We start from the raw sequence: 19577 nt of genomic DNA, 5'->3' as shown, positions 1-19577 counted from the left end.
GAACGATATGATTGAACAATTTTTTACACCCACACCACAATCGGGAAGCTGGATAAAAAATGTGCAACTACATTATGTTAGTGAGAATCGGATGCGTCTATCAACAAGGTGGAGTTATGGAAAATGCTGTTGCGCTATTCATACACTCATTTAATGTATATTTATTACAGAAAATACCAATGCAGCATGCAGAAAATGTTAAGTCAACATGCTATTAAAAGCACAAATGGCATAGCTGAACTCATAAATAATAGCAAAGTGAGAAGAATGAAAGATGTATTAAATGTTACATATAATCTGAGTTTAGCAGAAATAAAACAAGCTCTTAACAAAGCTCGCATTTATAATCGTGTAATTCGTAGATAGCATTTAAAATAATGTCAAACATTGATTCAAGTGTGCAGCAGATGCAGTGCCAGTACCAATGCCAATATGCTCCCATCATTCCACTGTCAAACATATCCTATAAACAACTCCGGTTGTCTGTTTGTGCTCAGCCAACCTTAATCTCCATCTACTGCGATTAGAGGATGTTTTTGCTTTCGATTACCAGCAGCCAGTCTGGGAGCTGTCCATCCAAATCAATGCGATGGTCCTAGCAGCGTCACTGCTTCGAAAACTCTACACCAAATCGAACGCATCGCTGTCAAAACCCCTTCGCTTGTTTAATTTTCCTCGTTGTCATTATTCATTTGCTCCCGTTCGGTGCTTTGCTGTAGCAGAGCAGCGACCCAAAGGGACGATTTTCCACCCGACCAGATCGCGAACCAAATCGCTCGGTGGACCTGTCAGCAGAAGCATTATACGTTCTTATGTGTCTGTTTTGTAGGGTGGGTTTTGGGCCCTTTTTTCTGTTTAATTCTCTAAGCTCCCTAGCAGAACTCACACTCTCCACAGTACAGTTTCTGAGCATCGTGGATGCTTTATTTTCATTACACAGCTCACCCCGTTCGATCCTTCGGAGGTCAGGTTTTCTGCAACGTTGTCGCCGTTGTATCAACCGAGCGCGATTGTACGTTGTAGCAGACACTACGCCAACTTACGTATGCACGACACGCTGTCGTCGCGAAAAACGCTCGTCGCCCTTTTCCACCTCCTTCTAACCACTACCAGGCGGCTACCGATTTTATGGCAAGCGCGTACAAGAGAGCTTATGGAAAACAACGGTTAAAAATACGTGTGGAATGGCAACGGTGGTGGTGGTTGAGGTGCGTGCGTGCTGATGGTTAGCATTGCCATGGGCGTAATGTTGCGTTTGTCGCGACTCTCGCGCAATAGGGAAATGGTGCGTGAAAAGAGGTTTCATTTTGAAGCAATTTCATGTAAGGGTATGCGCTTGGAGGCGTTTTTTGCTTCTTGTTAGAGGCAATTAGAAAGAATTGCCTTGTTGCTCAGGCTTGACAGAAGGGTACAGATGGTATGAACATGTTTCAATGTAAACACATACACACAAAAAAACAAGGTTCCACATATTTAATATGGACGAGAGCTGCTGTGAAAAGGGATAAAAAAAGAAACAGATGAACATTATGAAATTTTATGATAATATAAGTTACATGCACCTGCACTACACAAAGTTTGCTAATGAGGTTCTTGGGCTAGGAAAATTAAATATATTTTATCACCTAACATCTGATTCGATGAAAGGTTTTGCAATTGAAATGGGATATGCTGAACTTTATTTCGCTTTAACTGCGCTGCTTAAAAAAACCTATTTTAGATTTGAGAACATTTGAGGGACCTCTTTGATGTACTGGGATAAGCATAGAAATAGGAATGGGTATTGGTAAAGTTGTACATAGAACATCTATCAATACATAGTTCATCGCCAAAGTTGAAACATTCGAAACATTATATAAAATCAATAGATGAAATGAAGAACCAAATAGATAAACCAAGAGCAACAATGTGTGAGAGTTCTATGAAATATATGCACATTTAAAAATCGTCATCTCGTAATCAAATACCACCTGCGGTTCCCTAGGCATATTTTGCTGATCGCTAGGATACAAATATCTTTGACGTTCCAAGTTTTTGAGCTTAGAATCCTGTAAAACATGTAACATTGATGCTCATTACCTGTACAAGCACCAGCGTACATCCATTGTAACAACGTATGACAAATATATGAGGTCTTGTGAAATACTGCCTTCCACCAATGAGGATTACGAATATATTGTGTTATTTACATCGGAAATCTGAAAATGCAAGATTTTCTCGCCACGTGTACAACGATGCGCTTTAAATTTTTGGATCAAACCGTTGAGTGTTGACAAGTAGCTCATAAATTTGATTTCACACTTTGCCGTGTGCAATGGAACAGAAAATTCCATTTCATCTCTAGTGTCGTTTGTTGGTTTTCATTTTTCCCTCTGAAAAGAAGATGTCTTTGAATGATATTTCCATGGGTTCAATAATGTTTGCATAGCATCAAGCATCATACTTGTTTTGCAAATCCACTCGTGTGTGATCGAATGGCGATATCTCAGGACATGAGTCGTTATTGCTCGGTTGTAGCACCACCGATTTCACAACATTTCACTTTCTGGTACGGCTCTCACAAGACTCCTCTTGGTAAATCTTCTTGACAAGTTTGTGCTGTGGTATTTGGTAAACGGTTGTTGTCAACCACTTTAAGCCGGATGCAGTATAGTTTTCCTTTTTGCGGTGTGAAAGTGGAATGACATTGTCTGTCAAAATAATAATAAAAACTGCTCATTGGCTTCTATTTACGTATGAATGTACAGAGTGCTGATGTATTTCAACAATTGCAGGTAGAGCAGGATATAATTCAGCTTGAAAATGTAGGACAGTGACTGGTTGTAGGGGCTCCAGATACCTTAAGGCTCATGGGTCACTTTAAAGCATTCACTTCCTAGCACGGGCTATACATACTCATCGCATTGTCAGCTTATAGTGTCAGTGAAGGCAGCTTGTTTGTTTGTTCAACTAATTAAGCTTTTTTTGCCTACCCTTCACCGACCATGAAGATGATCAAGCGGGAACATGGCATAGCCTTTTATAACCATTTCCGGGACCGAAATGCTTACCAGTGGCAAGCCAACTTTTAGAGGAGCAATGTTTTTCGAAGGCCCAAAGGCAACACAATTTCATTCGACTGCGGTTGGATGAGCTTCCTGGCTGGTGTGAAGTCTGGCGTGTGATGCCCAAACCGGAAGCAACACACTGTATGCGATGGGTGTTCTTGCCGAAAGTTTTACGAAATTGTTGGACACTCTTACTGTGAGCAATCCTTCATGGCAGTGGTACGACAGCTGCTAGAAGCTTATGTGGTTGTTGTGGCATTTGTTTAATGCTCTGTCTCATTCTCATTCTCTCTTCTGCTCTCCAGCGTTAAATGCTTTCAATGTTCCCATCGGATGTGTAATTATGGTCCCAGGGATATTGTTAGAATGTTAGAACTGTTGAAATGTAACAATGGTATTTTTTCGCATCGAGCTGCATGAACTGCAAATGTTTCTTTTGGAGTGATTCTTTCCAAAATATTAACTGAATCCACACTTTCTTTAAGTTGTGATAAACCGAATTCCTTTCCAACATCGGGTGTCTGAAGAATATGCTGACTGGTTTCTGCGTCATTAGTTTTTGCTGTTTACCGATTTTCTTAATGATAATGGAAAGTGAATCAAAGCCTATGGCTCAACCTCTCGACCATTAGCGGCCTGCTGTTTTAATTTCCACCAGAAGATTTGTTATAAATAAACATCTTCCACCTGGCCGCACCCGTACCATTCACAGTTTTCAATGACATAATTGATGTCTACTGTCAGCAAACCGTATTTAAATACCCATCTTAGCGGATGATCGCCTTCAAAGGTCTCTTTGCTTAGCGCCCCTTTTCCGCAGTTTTCTACCACAAAGGCAAAGAATCAGGCTAAAACACCGCAAAGACTATGGGGAAGGTAAACCATTAACAAGTCAGAAGATTACAATGTGTTTGTGTTTGAAAGTGATTATCTTTCTTGGAGGCAAAGCTGTTAACCTCAAGATCAAGACACCCTTAAAGCTGATCGAAATAAAGGATTTAAGCACCTGTTACAAATAAAAAGAAATCGTCCTTCTTGGCGATGTTCCAGCAACTTGAAAATACACTCTAAATTTAACGCATAGGATGGAAAAAGCTCTTCCAAAGCTTACCCACCCACAGAGCATACCACCCGACAACAAACCGGCTGTGATGCGAAATTCAATTATTTATAACTTCCAGCAGGAACTGTCACGAAAACGTAGAGAAATTATTTTTCATTCCTTATTCATGTGAGGTTAACCGTGTCGGGAACGCCGAACAGACACACCCATCCCCGGTGCTAGGAAAGCGTCACGGCGCCAGCAAACAATCGCCCACCCCCAACAGCCGATGTGTACCAAAAAGCTCAGCAAAAAAATGTAAATCCCTACAGATTCAAGCACAGCAACCTAGCACTCTACCTCGCAGGTCAACTTGATTATGGCACTGGCAAAGCGTTAGCAGTGCCCGCATGGGGAAAATCATCCAATATTCCCCCACGACTCGAACGACGGGACTTCCTCACTGGAGACATTCAACAGTGGAGCGCTCTGTGGAACGCATTCTTGAACACGCTCGGTGGCGACGCGGCAAAGCAATTTGTCAGAGCATTGCACACAAACACATGCACACATGTGCATATGTAGAGCACATACACATTGAATCGAACGGCGAAACACCAAAGTCATCCATTTTCTGTACCGTCTTGTTGTCTCCATTCTCTTGCCGACAAATACTACCACACCATTTTCCCTAGTCGACAAAGCCCCTAAGCAGCGCGCGTTTAATGGTGAAGAAATGGCGATATTCTAACGCTCGGTATGCTGTTTGGTTAGTTGGTGGTTTCAGCGAATGCACTTGCACCATACCCATGTGCATGCCCGATGACGGTGGCATGTTGGGATGTTAATGTTCTTCGAAATCGAACCAATGTATGGCCACAGTGCAAACTAGCGGCAAGGCTTGGTAAATGGGACAATTTCGCTCGCACCCTCGCGAGATCTGGCACTGTGGTGGTGTGGCAATAAAAATTTAGAACAACGACAATTGCAAAGCAAAGCATCCCACAACGGGAAGCGATCTTGTGGGGCATCCCGCGGGCGACCGAGCGCTCAGGCGCCAAAGCGATGCCAATAACAATGGGAGCTTGTACCTCTTCTTCCTAGAGACAGTGTGTACGTGTGTGTGGATTTGCAGGAGGGATCCAGACGTACCGGGTTTTGTGCAAATTTATGATTGCATGACCATAGACCAGCCGGGTTTCTTATGCGTTTGTGTGTCAGTTACGAGTGTACGATTTCGATCAGCAGGTTCACCAACTCGAATGAAGTCGTAATGGGGCATTCTTCTAGTGGGTTTGCCGGCTAACGGCATTGGTTATTGGCAGTTTCGTTTGGCTGACGATGCGAGTAGTGGTAGCTGAGGTCGATGAAATGCAAATTGAAAGTATTGTGCTACCCAGTGTCCCATCAGGTCGTGTGGTAAGAGTTCATGATGGTTTTTTTTTTTTGCTGACTGTGGACATCTGTCCAAAGCAGAACAGAATCGCTTGAAGATATTTTTTTTAATTCCATAAGATTAAGTTAATTTGGGTTCCTCAGATAGTATTGTACATGGAGTTTGGAAGGGTTTTTTATACATTGTGTGTGTTTCAACATAGACATTGTTTCAAGGAAGGTGTTAAAAACGGATTTCATGAACATCGTTGTTTTGTTTTAATTGTACACCGAAATAATAATTATAGTAAATTATTTAATTTTTCATCCACTATCATATCCATTTCATTTGCCCATGAGACTCTTTGTGCGCAACACACAAAACACAAACACAAGCATTATTTTAGGTTGTCACGCAAATTTATCCTCCACAACAATCGCCCGTTTTTCTCAGAAGTAGAATTCATGCTCCTTTTGGGTCTGGGGCGCATCCTCTTTTGTACGTTTGCAATGAACGACCACCGGATTGGTTCTTCGCTCGGTCGATCCTTCCGGTGCAAACAAAGAGAGACCGTCTTGGGAAAATCTTGGTTCCCTTCGATGGGCTCATCGCTTTTTAACAAAAACCGTGGAATGAAAACAAAAGGCTTGTATTTGATCCTAGTACTGACCCACGGTATCGTAGCTCAACCCGTTGGCGGACACTTTGCATTGTGTAGCGCTCATCCGGTGTGGAATGGCGTTTGTCCTTAAACGGAACACGATTACGTGTATGGTTTGGTTTATGATTGTTTTTACGTTTTGCCCTACGCTTTGGTACCGAACATGTCGTAGGGCGCATTGCTTTTGAATAGCCTTGATGCTTTTCTTAGAAGATGTTTCCCTGAACTCGACGTTGTTGAATGCAGGCACAAAACAGTTCTCCGAAATGGGGGCTCCACATCGTAAGTGTGTGTTTGTATGTGTGTATTTAAAACAATGAATTATAACTATCGTGATCCTACCTATCCGAAATGCTATCCAGTTAATTTACTCTGTATGTGCCTTCTTTTTTTATTTCCTTTCTGTGCTTTCGAGTGTTTTGTTTTCTGATTTTTGCATTGTTCAGTGGTCGTACCGGTTTAAATTATCCAACCCTGGGTTGGTGCCGGCTGGAGACCTACCGACAACCTTCCAGCCCTTCCAGCATTTGCGGCGGTTGAAAATAAGACTGATAATGTTTCACAGCCATCGCTCACCCATTCCACCATCGCGGACGGTTGCACGACAAACGATTCCTCATCGCGTGCCGGTGACACTAAAAACCGCCAGCTCGCGCGATACCATAAGCCCCGACAGTTCACAGTCATTTATCTACGGGGAAAATTGCCACACAGTTTGAGAAATAACTTTTCACCACCCCACAACTGCCATGTCACGGGAAATGAGGTCCCTGTGTGCCGGGATGTGGTATAGGTGATTCCGAACGAAGGAAGCAACTGTCATCGGGGTCGATGCTGTTGCGCGAGGATTTAAAGCATCGGCTGTTGTCACAAGAGCTCAATGGTTGCTGAACAAACTACCAGGCCTACGAGAGGATGGTTTGAAACCATCAACGGCTCGGAAAGAAAAAAATGAACAAGCGCATATTTTAAAATTTAACGGCTATTTTCTACACGCTTTCCAACAATTCTTTTAAATGAGGAAGGAAATTGGGCAGCGTTTAACCATTTGGGGCATAATTAAAGAGCTACCAGAGGGTGTTGTTTTTCTGTAAATTTCTGGAGCTGAGTGCGAGCTAAAGTTTGCACACGCAATTTTGTGTGGCCAACCGCATCGTGGTTTAAATGTCGTTGACGAGTTTGAGCTGAGTTACATTAGTTTCATAATATGTTGCTGTGAAGCGGGTGCTATGCATTCATCTTCGCAGTAGCAGATGTGGCCGTAACCGCAAAACTCCAACAGAAAGATACGCTCCAAGCTTAACATCAATAAGGTGTTGGTTTTCTTGTACAATGTTGCTATCTTCGATTACCAGCAACACCGAGCTCTGTGTTCGGTGTATAAGTGTGGGCTAGGGTGTTTCGAGAGAAATTTATTACTTAAAGTGCTCTTTATCGAGAAATAACGTATCGGTGCCTTAGATTTCGTTCATTTTATTCGTTTGAATATTCATAACAGTGAACAATTTAAATTCAGCCCGTCACACAATACTGGCCCTGTGCCATTTAGGCCAAGTTTTTTGTTTGTTCGTAAATTATGGCGATAAGCGCCAAACAAATGCGCTGGTGCACATCAGAATATGCAAAGTGATTAGTTCGATCTCAATGCCTTTATTTGTAGCTCTCTCGAACAGCTGCGCACGATTGTGGAGAGGGAATCAATTATTCTTTCCTTAAATTATGACACTCATGGTCACATGGAATTCGGGAATTTACTGATCCCTTTTGGTCATTGTGGCCACAGCACCTACCTCTTTCTACCTAAGCCAATTGATGGCTATAAATCTTCTAAATTAGTTTACCGTACGGACGATGCCCATTATCGTCGCACTCATTAACTCCTGACACCAGCACTATAATGGTGCACCACAGCATGGCACAAGGTAAATGGAGAAGTGACTTAGTGGCTCCCCCTGGGGCATCCGGGAGGGGCACCATTTGGTCCAAGCCTTAACTGAAAGAAAAGTACCGGGGAAAAGATGTAGAAATAAACCACCTCCCTATCAGTAACTCAAGGGCTGTTTAATGAGCTTCGAACTGTTCCCGGAATCATGATCCCGGGCAATAAAGGAGGTTTTAAGCGGGTTTGGGAATACTTGGACGCTCGGTTGGAATACTGATTTTTTTTGTATGCACTGAGCAGGAGAGTTGGAAATTTTCCCATCGAGGTCAGCTATTATCAGCTGTAACAAATCTATTTCTGCTGCCCTTAAACTGCTCTTAAAGGTTTTTCCCCCTGCACTCCTTCCTGGTCCTCCATTTACTTCTGAAAAAAAGAACCAAAATGCTGAAAATTCGGTACTCTCGTTTGAGTTTTACCGCAGGTTAAGCTTTACCGCGTGAAAGGAAAGCGCACTTTGCACCGCAAGAAGAAGAGCGAAAGCTTCCTTACGGATCGGTCTGGCTTCTCCGTTTGATTGGGGCAAGCGGTTTTGGTTTAAAAAATTCCAGTCATGTCCTGTTTGCCGCTGCTGCTTGCTCAGCGGTTCGATTGGATGATTGCAAACATTGGCCGCTGGAAAAGTTTCGATGTATTTCTCTCTTTCTTCTGCCTTCCCTTCACCATCCGCCGTTTTCTCGTACTTTTTTCATCCATTTTAGGTGTTTCTCAAGGTCCTGCGGTTAAGCAGAGAGCAGCAGCAGGTTCTACCTGAGCTGTTCCCGATGGAATACTAACACAATTTTCTTATCACTGCTTGTGTACTTTTCTTCCCATTCTCTGTTTGAATTTCACCACTCTAAAGTTGTGTTTTTTGTGCTTCCTTTCTCTTAAAACGTTCTTTTTTGCAGACATTGCGCAGGAGCCACAGAAGAAGCGCTGGCGCGTTTGACGGTGAGTGATAAAATACGCAACGCTATTCCCAAGAACTGGCGGTGACCAGTTGTGCATGAATTTTATTCTCCTCGCCGAGTGGCATCGTTTAAGTCAACACACATATGCACACAGAAAATTGAGATCAAACTATACGAAGTGTAAGATAAGCTGATATCATAACTTGCCGATGACTTAAGAGCACTTTACAGTGAATGTCACATTACTAAGGCAAGTGTGATGCTGAAACTACTTCAAATCATCGTTAAATGATTAAACCGTGCTGACAGTTAAGTGATGCCAGTGAACAGTGGTGCCACAGGCTCTGGTGATTGGAAGTGCAGAAAAATATCGGCAAGTCAAGAGTGTATAAAAAATTGATGAAACTATCTGGTGCATTTGGAAGCAAAAACGATCAAACTCCGCAAGAAAAGCAAACTAATACGACGCGCTGGACGAAAGACAACAGGTCCTTCTTTTTATGCTGCATCCAGACGATCCATTACTAGACGATCCCAATGAATGTGGTTGGATTGCTGCAAATAATAATAGGTGAGTGATGCTATTGTATTAACAACATTTTAAAGTCACTATGGGGTATAGTATATAGAATTTTTTATCAAAGAAATTGTCACAAATTGCTCTATTTTACGCAGTAGTGTGTTGATATTGATTTCATTAATATTTCAATGTGAAACAGAAGATGAATCGTGAATTTTAAAATGTTGTTCCGCTAAGGTTTGTAATGTTGAAAAAGGCGTTTTTTAGATTTACGATTGACCTAGTACATGGACCTCCGTTTAGAAGTTGCACATACTTCAACATAATTGCTCTGATTAGTATACCCACTCACAGCAACTACCCGTTCTTAGGTTGAAGCTTTCTACCGCTTTGTGATAAAGAGTTTCAATAGAACAACATTTATGTATGCACACTTAATGGGAATAAGACTCTCCTTCACAAAAGGAGAAGAAGACAATCCATTACATCGTAGGGATGCCTCCTGCCGGTACTTCAACTAATTGATTGAGAATTTCATTCAATCTTGTCAGGGCAATCAAAACAAAGACACTCAACGAACCCATCCAGTCCAAGCAGGAAACACTGCCCCAGATCGGTTCATACGGCAATGAGGCTTTCTTTTTTGTCTTACGAGACGAGTAACTAGACAACGATGGTCATCTAAAAGATTCTTCTGGCTTCTTCCATCGTTTTCTTGCCGCCCCGTGGCCTTAATCGAGTGGTACGGTATGGTGCAAAGGCGATGGCTGCTATCAGGTGGAAAATTACACTTAGATAAAGCACACGCCACACGGCAAAGCAATACGAGTCTGTTATTTTACCGGTCTCACGGCTAGTGGATGTCTTTTTTTAAATTTTATCTTCAAAAAGTCAACTTTCCAAGGCGTGTCCCCTATTTTACCTCCATCATCGTGTACCGGAAGCCGTTGTACAGCAGCAACCGATGCGATAATGTGTGCCACGGGATGGCTCCTGTCGCTTGTATGCTCCGTCTTCTTTTTGATTCTTTATCGTTCTATTTTTGCTTTATATTAACACTCGACGAGCGCATAAAACAAATTTAACTGTCAACCATCGTTAAAACGGACACGACCGTGAGGCCAAAGCGTCTTGAAAGGGCTCTTACTTAGTGGCTTGCTTTCTTCGGCTCGTTTGCCTTGTCACACTTTTAACAAGCGCAGTGTAAAGAAGAAATAGGAACCTTCCACCACTGTACTAAGGGGCGAAAGAGAGAAGTAAAACTTTTGACGGTTTCGAACCTACCCGGACAACAGCTCAAATTATCACTCTTATTCGTCTACCGAGCAACCCACTGCCATAGCAGACATCTTTGGACCGGCGCCCCATCTGAGGGACATTCTGTGAAAAAGGCAGAAACAAACTGCAAAATAAAAGCACGTTATCCGAGCAACGATCGGGCGCGATCTCAAATCTCGGTCCCAAAATTACCACCCTAATTGATACTTGTGCGGACAGTGATGACACTACTGCAGTGATTGACGCACCAATGGTCTTTGTGCTTGTGTTTGTCATGAAAAAAGGACTCTTGAAGATATTTGGAGCTTCTCTATGAGTTGAACCTTTTTTTAACTCGCTTTTCTCCCAACAACAAACGATAAACGAATTGAGCTTTGAAACGTACGCACGCCGTATTGTGATATTGGGAGAAAAGGGGGCAAACAGCACGCAGCATCAACCAAACGAGGGGAAAAGGAGTAAAAAAAAAGGAAAAGGTAAACCCATCCGGGGACAGCATACGATCACAAAACACGAACGATAAAATCATCATCTTCCACTTTGCCAGAAAAAAGACCGTCATAGCTACGGTTTTATCTCACCTTCTCGAATGCAGCAAGTGGTATCGCAGCTTCGGTAGTTTTCGCTTTTTCGCTGAAGTCGTACCTTCGAGCAACCCCGTCGAATGGTTCCGTTTGATCTTGAGTTTCAATTCCCCGGATGGCTTCATTTGCATTGAAGATTAACCTTCTGGTAGTAAGCAGGCGAACAAGCGAGTGCGTGCAGCATTTCGAAAAGAGACTGATGTGGTTTAGCGTTCGGCGAGAAGCAGAATTTTTCCAGGGTGAATCCTAAACTCGATTGCACTATGTTTAGTGTTACCTCTAAGCAAGATAGTGGGAAACAGAAAAAAAAATATAGAAAACTTTTCATCAATAGGTTTGAGCGTTTTAGTTTTACTTATAAGATATATTTAGGAAGTGATAAAGAATGCACGATTCGATAGGGTGTGGTGTACATTGTATTTGACAGTGTAACATTTAGAAAAATCAAATAGAAAAATGTAACATTCTGATCAATCAAGTTCTATTAAAATTACATTTCCTTTACTAAGTTTAAGGCCATCATTTCAGTTAACTTATTTATCTGAAATGATGCCATTAATCAAACAAAAGGACATACAATTTGATTTAAATTTGCTTGATTAGAATGATGTTTTGCACCATAAAACTCAGACGATATTGTTGTAATTGGTTCAGTGCAAGCTATTTGAAAGCTCAGCAAATCGCGAAAGAAAGCTTTTTAAACCTAAACTTTCACACTGAAACTTATTCAGCGAGTACAATATGCCGCATTGCATTTTACGCATCATGAGAATCCTTTTGCTTATTGGATTATGGAAACATAATTTTATGGTAAAACATCCTTCAGTGTGCTATAAAGCTCCTAACGAAGTGATGTTTTCGCAATAAAAAAGCTGAGTATCATTGCCTTGGTTCCTTAAAACTTTTCCATAAAATTTATTTTGAATCGGTGCTATAACGATATGTTAATTTTTGTATATGCTTTTTTTTCGGTATATGAAACTATATCTACATTATAGCACATTTTGTTCTAAAATTAAATAGCGGTTTTAGTACAAGTATTATTCACACTTTATAGTATGCTGCTATAATACTTAGATATCCTTCCTATAATTAGTTGCTCAGTTGCTAAGTTGCTATATATTTGTTAAGCTATAGTACTCAACAACATAAAACTAAATGACTCTGGTATTAGATTGCAAGAGAATTTTCCATTTCTTGCTTTAATTTCCAAATTTCCCAAAAACAAGTGAGAAATTATACGTCATAAATAAAATACTTGGAATGAGATTTAAAACCTCGTTTATGCTTTCAATTTCACACAATAATATACAATATGCATGCATTTTGCATCGCTTGTGCGGAGGACATAACAGGAAAAATGTAGCAAAGTATATTATTTGCAAACCCTTGTCATACACACTTCCGGATCAACGCTGACTGACCCTTTGTGCTATCTTCTCTGCTGCAAACAAAGGTACGTATGCGCTGCAGTTCCAAGGATAAGCTACTGGCGTACGGTTGGCTCGAAAGTATTTTGTGTCGTGATGAATTATCATAAAGGCATAAATAATGTGTATTTATACTGACGTATTCATTGCATTGTTGCAATGAAGCATGCAATCAGTGTGGTCTTTGTTGTATTTTTTAGCTTCTTTTTTATTCCTATCGTGGTAGTATTGCACAAATTACGGCACGATTATTGTTTGTGTCGAAATTATTTTTTGTTTGCTTTTTAAAGGTTTTTGTGGACTTTCTGACTTTGCCGATAACGTCACTGATCGTCAATGAATACAAATTCTGTCCTTTGAATGCGTTTTTGTGTTTTTTATGTGTAGGCCACACTTTTTGATATCCTTTGAGAGCAGCTGCCTCTTAAACTTATGAACGCATCCAAACGTTTCAGGCAGTGGTAAAACAAATGACACCGATCAACCGAGACCAATTTATGATGATGCAAATTGTTGTCACAATAAAGGCGAATCATCATCCAAATTAATTATGACGCTGGTAATTGAATAATGATAATTAATTGATATGCAGCGCATCGATCGTCGCATTAATATTGCTTCAGCGTTGAAGCGGCCGCTTGTGACCTCGGAATGTTTAAATTGCAGCACATTCAATGCATACCGCTCAGTGGTTGTCGGGGTCAACTTCAAAATTAATGTTGCTGAACTATTTTGAGTGGTTGTTAACTTATCCTCTTGCGCATACCCTGTTCATAAACACATCGTTGTTGCCTCATTGATGTTAATTTAATTCCCTTCAGCCATAGAGGTTTTGGTAGATCATGCTGTTTTTTTGTTGTACTTTGGCTCAATTTTAGTGGAGCTGTTGCTTTTCACTTTAGGCTGATCAGTGACTGACGCATTGGCGGTGGAATGCACCGCAACCAAACCAGCTGAAGATTGAAATTCAACCACACATACGCTCACGCAAAGGCTGGCCGTGTGGTTTGCATCAAACATATCAATCATTTAACGAAGGGTGTTTGTACATTCACAGCACATAGGCACGCGCGCAAAGGGAGGCCATAAACCACAATGTTTGTCGATTGTGACATATTTGTGGCGTTGATTGATCGGGTGTTGGTCGAAGCTACTGAAAGTACAACTTAGCTGAGAGGGTACGATTAAAGAACTGAATGGAGATGGTGGAAATTAACTGAATAATTGCTTTTTCGTGGGCCGGTGTCGGAAAATTCGTTGTAAATGGTAGAAATATTATTTACACTTTTTCTTAATATAAACTCAAAAGTACGACTGTGCTTACGCTGTGTGAATCAGATTAAAATAAAATTAATTTTTCACAACCATAAATGTAAATGTATTTACTATAAATGTAAAGTAAATGAATGTTCATATTAATTCATCAGTAAAATGTTTGTGGCTATACACATAAATTATGCGACATTACATAAAAAAATAATGTGACCCTCAACAAAACCTTTTCAATCAATCAGAGCAATCAATTTGTTTTACCGCACACTGTAATGGCGGTGAACAAGTAGGGACGATCGTTTCACGATGAATTGTTTCGCCTACTCGTATGGACCATCTCATTTCGGAACCATCAAAAATATTCGGCCCAAAATCATTCAAACGGCACCGTACCATAAAACATAGCCACCGTCATTTCCGTTTCAAACCAGCTGAGCCTACAGTCCGCCAGGTTTAACAGTTTGAACCATCGTAGGCATAGTAGAGCGAGAGAGGAAAATATTGTGATGGAAGTAATAGCTGACAATAATCCATTTACATCCCTCCGACTGACTGACTGATTGTGATGATGGTCCACCCGCAAGAAGCCGTAGGTCAGTTTGAATACTTCCCCTATCATCACCATCGTCATGCGTGGAAGCCTCCTTCATGGCTCATGTTTATGGATTTATTACAATTACATTGCAAACCCTATGCCCCTCTTTGACCGGCTCGCTAGTCACACACTCCATTCATCATGTTCTAATCGAAATTCCCTCTGTGCCCCGACAAATCAATCAAAACGAAAACGTATGATGAGTGTATGTTTGAATCTTTAGCTCCCGAAACGATACTCACCAGCAGAAAATGACCACACCGTCTGCCCGACGGACCCAATTCGAAATTCCACCGTTTTGCTTGTCATGTCATCGTTTGCATGACAATCAAGGCATCGCCCAACACTGGCCATGTTTAGTCCAATTCCAAGAGCTGTCTTAAAACAGCAACAGAAAAAAGCAAACGAGAGAGGAAACCCTGTCACTATCCCGAGGACATCAGCGAATGCTGGACAATTTACCAATAATAAAAAAGGACACAAGTCATGTCTGCCAGGAACCCAGTATAGTTTTGACATGAGTTATCACCCAACATTTCCTTTGGCTTTCGAGGACCGTTTGTTGGGGTTCAGGCCAGCGTTCTGTGTCGAGTTCAGTTCTGTTCCTTGTTGTACGAGTGTGTCCAGCTGTCAGTGTAGTGCCAGCCGCTCATCAACGAATTTGTCCTATTGTACGCTTCCTTGATTTGTATATCGAGATAAAAAAAAACCATCTTTTAACGAGGGCTATTTTGTATATGTATAAATGATGTAATGATACTATTTGTTCAGGTTTCCCGTTGTAAGAGCTCTTTTCTAAACGATCATTATTCAATTAAGGTTGACAACGGAATGAAAATCTTTTCTAAACACTTTTTTTGTGAATAAGTGATCCGATTATGGTTAGGACTGATAATCCTGGTATGGTAACAATAAGTCACTGAAAGCCAAAGCTCACTTCACTAGTGGGTACAAGGCAGGCCTTGACCGATAACGGTTGTTGTGCCAAAGAAGAAGAAGAAGAGTTACTCAGTCCGTGGGATATACATTTTTAAAGCACCATACTTAAAGCACTTTATTGCAGCTTTATTTACATTATCTTACATCTTACATGGCCTTAGGATCTTGAGAGCGCAGAACGTAGTCACTTCAATAGTTCGCAAAATATGTTCAAGCAAAACACACATAAAAAATTCTGTTTGTAAGTGGTAGAGTTTAAAATTATATTGCCATGTTTTTTTATGACACCCATCAAACGATGGCATCCAGCGCTGCTTATTATCTATTTTAAAAAAAGATAAGATAAAAAAACACACAAAAAACAAGTAAAATCAAGCTCCGGCGCACTCTGCATTAAAAAACAAGAGAAAAGTCGAGCATACTTCGTAGTAGACTGGATGCCCTCTTGGTCAAGTTTTAGCGGAGATTGCACCGGATTTCACTGAATCATTGTGTGGAAAATTGAAAATTGGTAATAAATTCTTGGAAAAAAGGAGTTATCCAATGGCTCAATCAAAAATCTGACGCCATCAAAATTCACTAGTAGGACGATGTAATCACAAACTGGCACGGAAACTTTAAGAGCATAGTCTTGTTGAAGCTGTGCCATTGTACCATCCACTACAAATCAGTTGAAATCAAGGGAATAGGTTTTGAGTGAAAAACGAAACACAATCTACATGCACCATCCCGACCAAACCTTTCCAATATGAACAGAAAAAAATGTATAAATGAAAGCAACAAACCAACCCAGCCGTTTGATGGCTTTGGTCGACGCCTGTCGTTGATATTGGCCACAGCCGCCTGCAGCATGAGATGCAATAAAGAATGTGAAAATTTAATGACCTTCCAGCTCACCCCGCTAGTATGTAGGTTTGTCCAGCTCTGCATTTCCCTTCGACAACGACTTTTGAACGGTACTTCTTTACACGGTTCTGTTCCGATCATAATCGCCAATATGTGTGTGTGTGTGCTTCCTCAGGATTCGGTCATATTATCGGACTGAACCGGTTACCATGAGCTAGTCAACCGTAAGCCGTCCACAACCGGATTGTGTTCCGGTTTAATGGTTACCGTCAACTTTTTATGGACTGGCGATTAAGCTGATGATATTTTTATTCCACCATAAAAAAAAATGCTGAAATCCATGGCAATCGATTCCGTACACACAGTCAGTGTAACTTTCCTTCTAGCAATGAAGTAGCGCAGGCTGCTGTTGTTATTATTAATATTTGTTATGACGAGCAACCGGATTTTAACACAGTACACTGTCATCTCTCCCCGCAGTTCGCTGTCAAATGGGTACTATTTTTTATAACTTTATTAAAAAGTATTCATTTTGTCACGTTGGCCGTTACCGTGGTGGTATCATTTTTGAACTGAAAATTGACACTGGAAAAACCATCGTTGCTCGTTTGATGTGTTGCTGTTTTTTGTTTGCATGCTGAGGTTTTGGAATTACCGGCAGATATAACCCGTGATCATCGCGTTGATGGTTGGTGATGGCTGGTTCAGTGAATTTGTGTAGATTTAATATCATTGATCATTTGATAAACCGGTCATCAGTACAAAATGTGTTCTTTAAGCTAAAATTTGTGTATGTGGCGTAATGCACATTTGAATATTATCAAAATATGATACTATCAACATCATCTTTAGCAAAACTACAATGTTGCTATTGTTCTGCTATCGCAGCAAATTCAATTCTTTCATGACAGAAGATAATTTTGAGGCTGTGAAGTCTAGAGCTGTAAAATTGCTACGAATTAAAAAGTAAGCAAGTGTCTGACGGACGTGCTTATTTCTTTCAAAGACAGAAAGCAATAGCACAAAATCATGCAATAAAGTAATCAGTTAAAAAACTGCGGTAAATTTTACCAAGCCAATTGTCTACCACTAACATCACGATAGCATTGTTGGTTCTAAAAACACGATTAAGTGAGAGCAAACGATAAACTTAACACCAATCATCTCGCAGCCTGAGAACTATTAAAACTACTTCATCAAATGGCAGGGACCAATAAATCATTCCTGCGAACAAAACGATACTCTTATCAACCCACAGTCCCATCCTATGCGAGGCTCCACTCACACCAAATACAAAAACGAGTCTTAATCCACTTTGCATACAGTAGCGAGAACGCAAGTCGCAAGCCAACCGGAAGCGCTAGTGCACCGTCCGAAGCACGATGAAAAGAGCAAAAATAAAAGAGTGTCCAAATTTTTATCCACCATTATTCCGATAACGAATGATTACGAGATGAAGCAAATTATGTCATTCGGAAGAATGCACAACCCGGAATGAAAGTCCAGCCGCTGAGAGACGACGCGTAGCGAACCTTTCCACCTATTCTGGGTCGGATCATCCGTGCAGGATAAAGGGAGAAAAGTTTCCGCTGTGCTTATGACTGCCATCCTTTAGAGTACGTGTGAGTGAATTTGAATGCTCTCTTTCATGCAGCCAAATCTGCAAAATGGTACGCCATCGCTCGACCCTGTTGGCACGTGCAAGCGTAGCTGATCATGCTTCCTGGTTTTTAACAAGGGTAGGTAGAGGAAAACGGATGCCATTGGATTGGGAGTGCTTGAATACGCCGGATTCAACCAACTCTTTAGTGTGCCCCTTGGTGGAAAGTTCTGAATTGGAAAGCTACTGTTTTTTTGGACATGGTAGACCGCGAGTTTCCTGCTGCTGCTTGGCTCGCAGCAAAATGCATGACACCTTCAGTTCACGAATGACGCTCTTTTTTCCCACGGAGTATTTCACCGTCACTCTTTCAGCTAGCGTCAGTGTAAGAATGTGAAGAGATTTTATCTACTAGATTGAATTGGAACTACATGACGCCAGACCAACGCTCACTCACCAAAAGCTTATACATATTGTGTCTCTTCGACGAGCCTCATAACACTTGCACCACTCTTGCGGCCAGCTACCGGCGCTGGATTTTATTCCTTTTTGTTTCACTGTGCAGTTAAATCGTAATTTTCCTCTCCAACCGGTCATATGGGATAGCAAGCCAGACACTTTCTTCTGACCCATATCCCTCTCCCCCCCCCCCCCCCCATCATATCATACAGTCCGTTACGGTTATGAGTGTGATAAGGTAAAAGTTACTTCCGTCCCAAAACAAACCATAGAAAAAGTCATCCGCGGGCACTATCTTGTGCGATGAGCGATAGCTGGTCTAGAAAGAAGACGTTAGACAAGCGTTCATATGGCATCAAAAAACTTTCCTGGCGTATCCAATTTTCCAACGAATTTTTTTTTAAGCAAGGTGTGGGGATATTGAAACTGACACTACGACGCTGGCTGAGCTCATAGAAGCTGCTGCTTGTGAACTCGAGCACGGTGCCATCACACGTGTAAACGACACGTCCGGAACTAAAGAGTTAAAGCTGCACTGTGTCAGACGATGTTGACGAGAGAACCTTGCAATGAAGCTTCCGTCACGTTTTGGGAGTAAAAATGAAATGACTTTCATGGCCAAGAGCATTATAATCAAATCATGCAATTTGCAATGTGATCATGCCACTTGCATAGGAAACCCAGCTCGTAGAGGAAATGAGTAGTGACTTAATAGTGGCTTGATAGTGACGTAGATTTGCTATCAAAAGTATTCATAATTGTTTTATTAACTGTAGCGTACATACAACACATGAAGTAAAACAGCAAGAATAATTGTCTATGTCGAGTTTAAGTTCATTGTTGGATTTTGGGATAGGCATAACATTTCGAGATAGGCATAACCCTTAAGGTTAGGCAATCAATTAATAACGCCCACACAAAGGCAACACGCACTACATCTATTTTCCCATTAAACAAAAATCCCATTCAACTAAAGTCCAGTTGCAATAGTGCGTACTTATTGAGAATCTTAGAAGAAAATGCATCCATCGCTAACGAAGCACGTTGGCTCCTGATATGAACACCCCAGAAATTGACAATAAATCAAGCTAGAATTA

General features: G+C 41.1%; 1 protein-coding gene across 2 annotated transcripts in view; it reads left to right on the top strand.

Annotated features, from left to right (window-relative positions):
* Nucleotides 1–19577, top strand: part of LOC1279129 (neural-cadherin) — a 273365-nt gene that overhangs the window by 107071 nt on the left and 146717 nt on the right. For both annotated transcript variants that reach the window (XM_061656692.1, XM_061656693.1), the window contains exon 4: nucleotides 8955–9528. In XM_061656692.1, the coding sequence (XP_061512676.1) occupies nucleotides 9495–9528 (34 nt within the window). In that variant the 5' untranslated portion in view covers nucleotides 8955–9494. The remainder of the gene's footprint in view (nucleotides 1–8954; nucleotides 9529–19577) is intronic.

The sequence above is a fragment of the Anopheles gambiae genome, chromosome 3, assembly GCF_943734735.2.
Source record: "Anopheles gambiae chromosome 3, idAnoGambNW_F1_1, whole genome shotgun sequence".
Classification (NCBI taxonomy): domain Eukaryota; kingdom Metazoa; phylum Arthropoda; class Insecta; order Diptera; family Culicidae; genus Anopheles; species Anopheles gambiae.
This window is presented reverse-complemented; position numbering and strand designations above follow the sequence as displayed.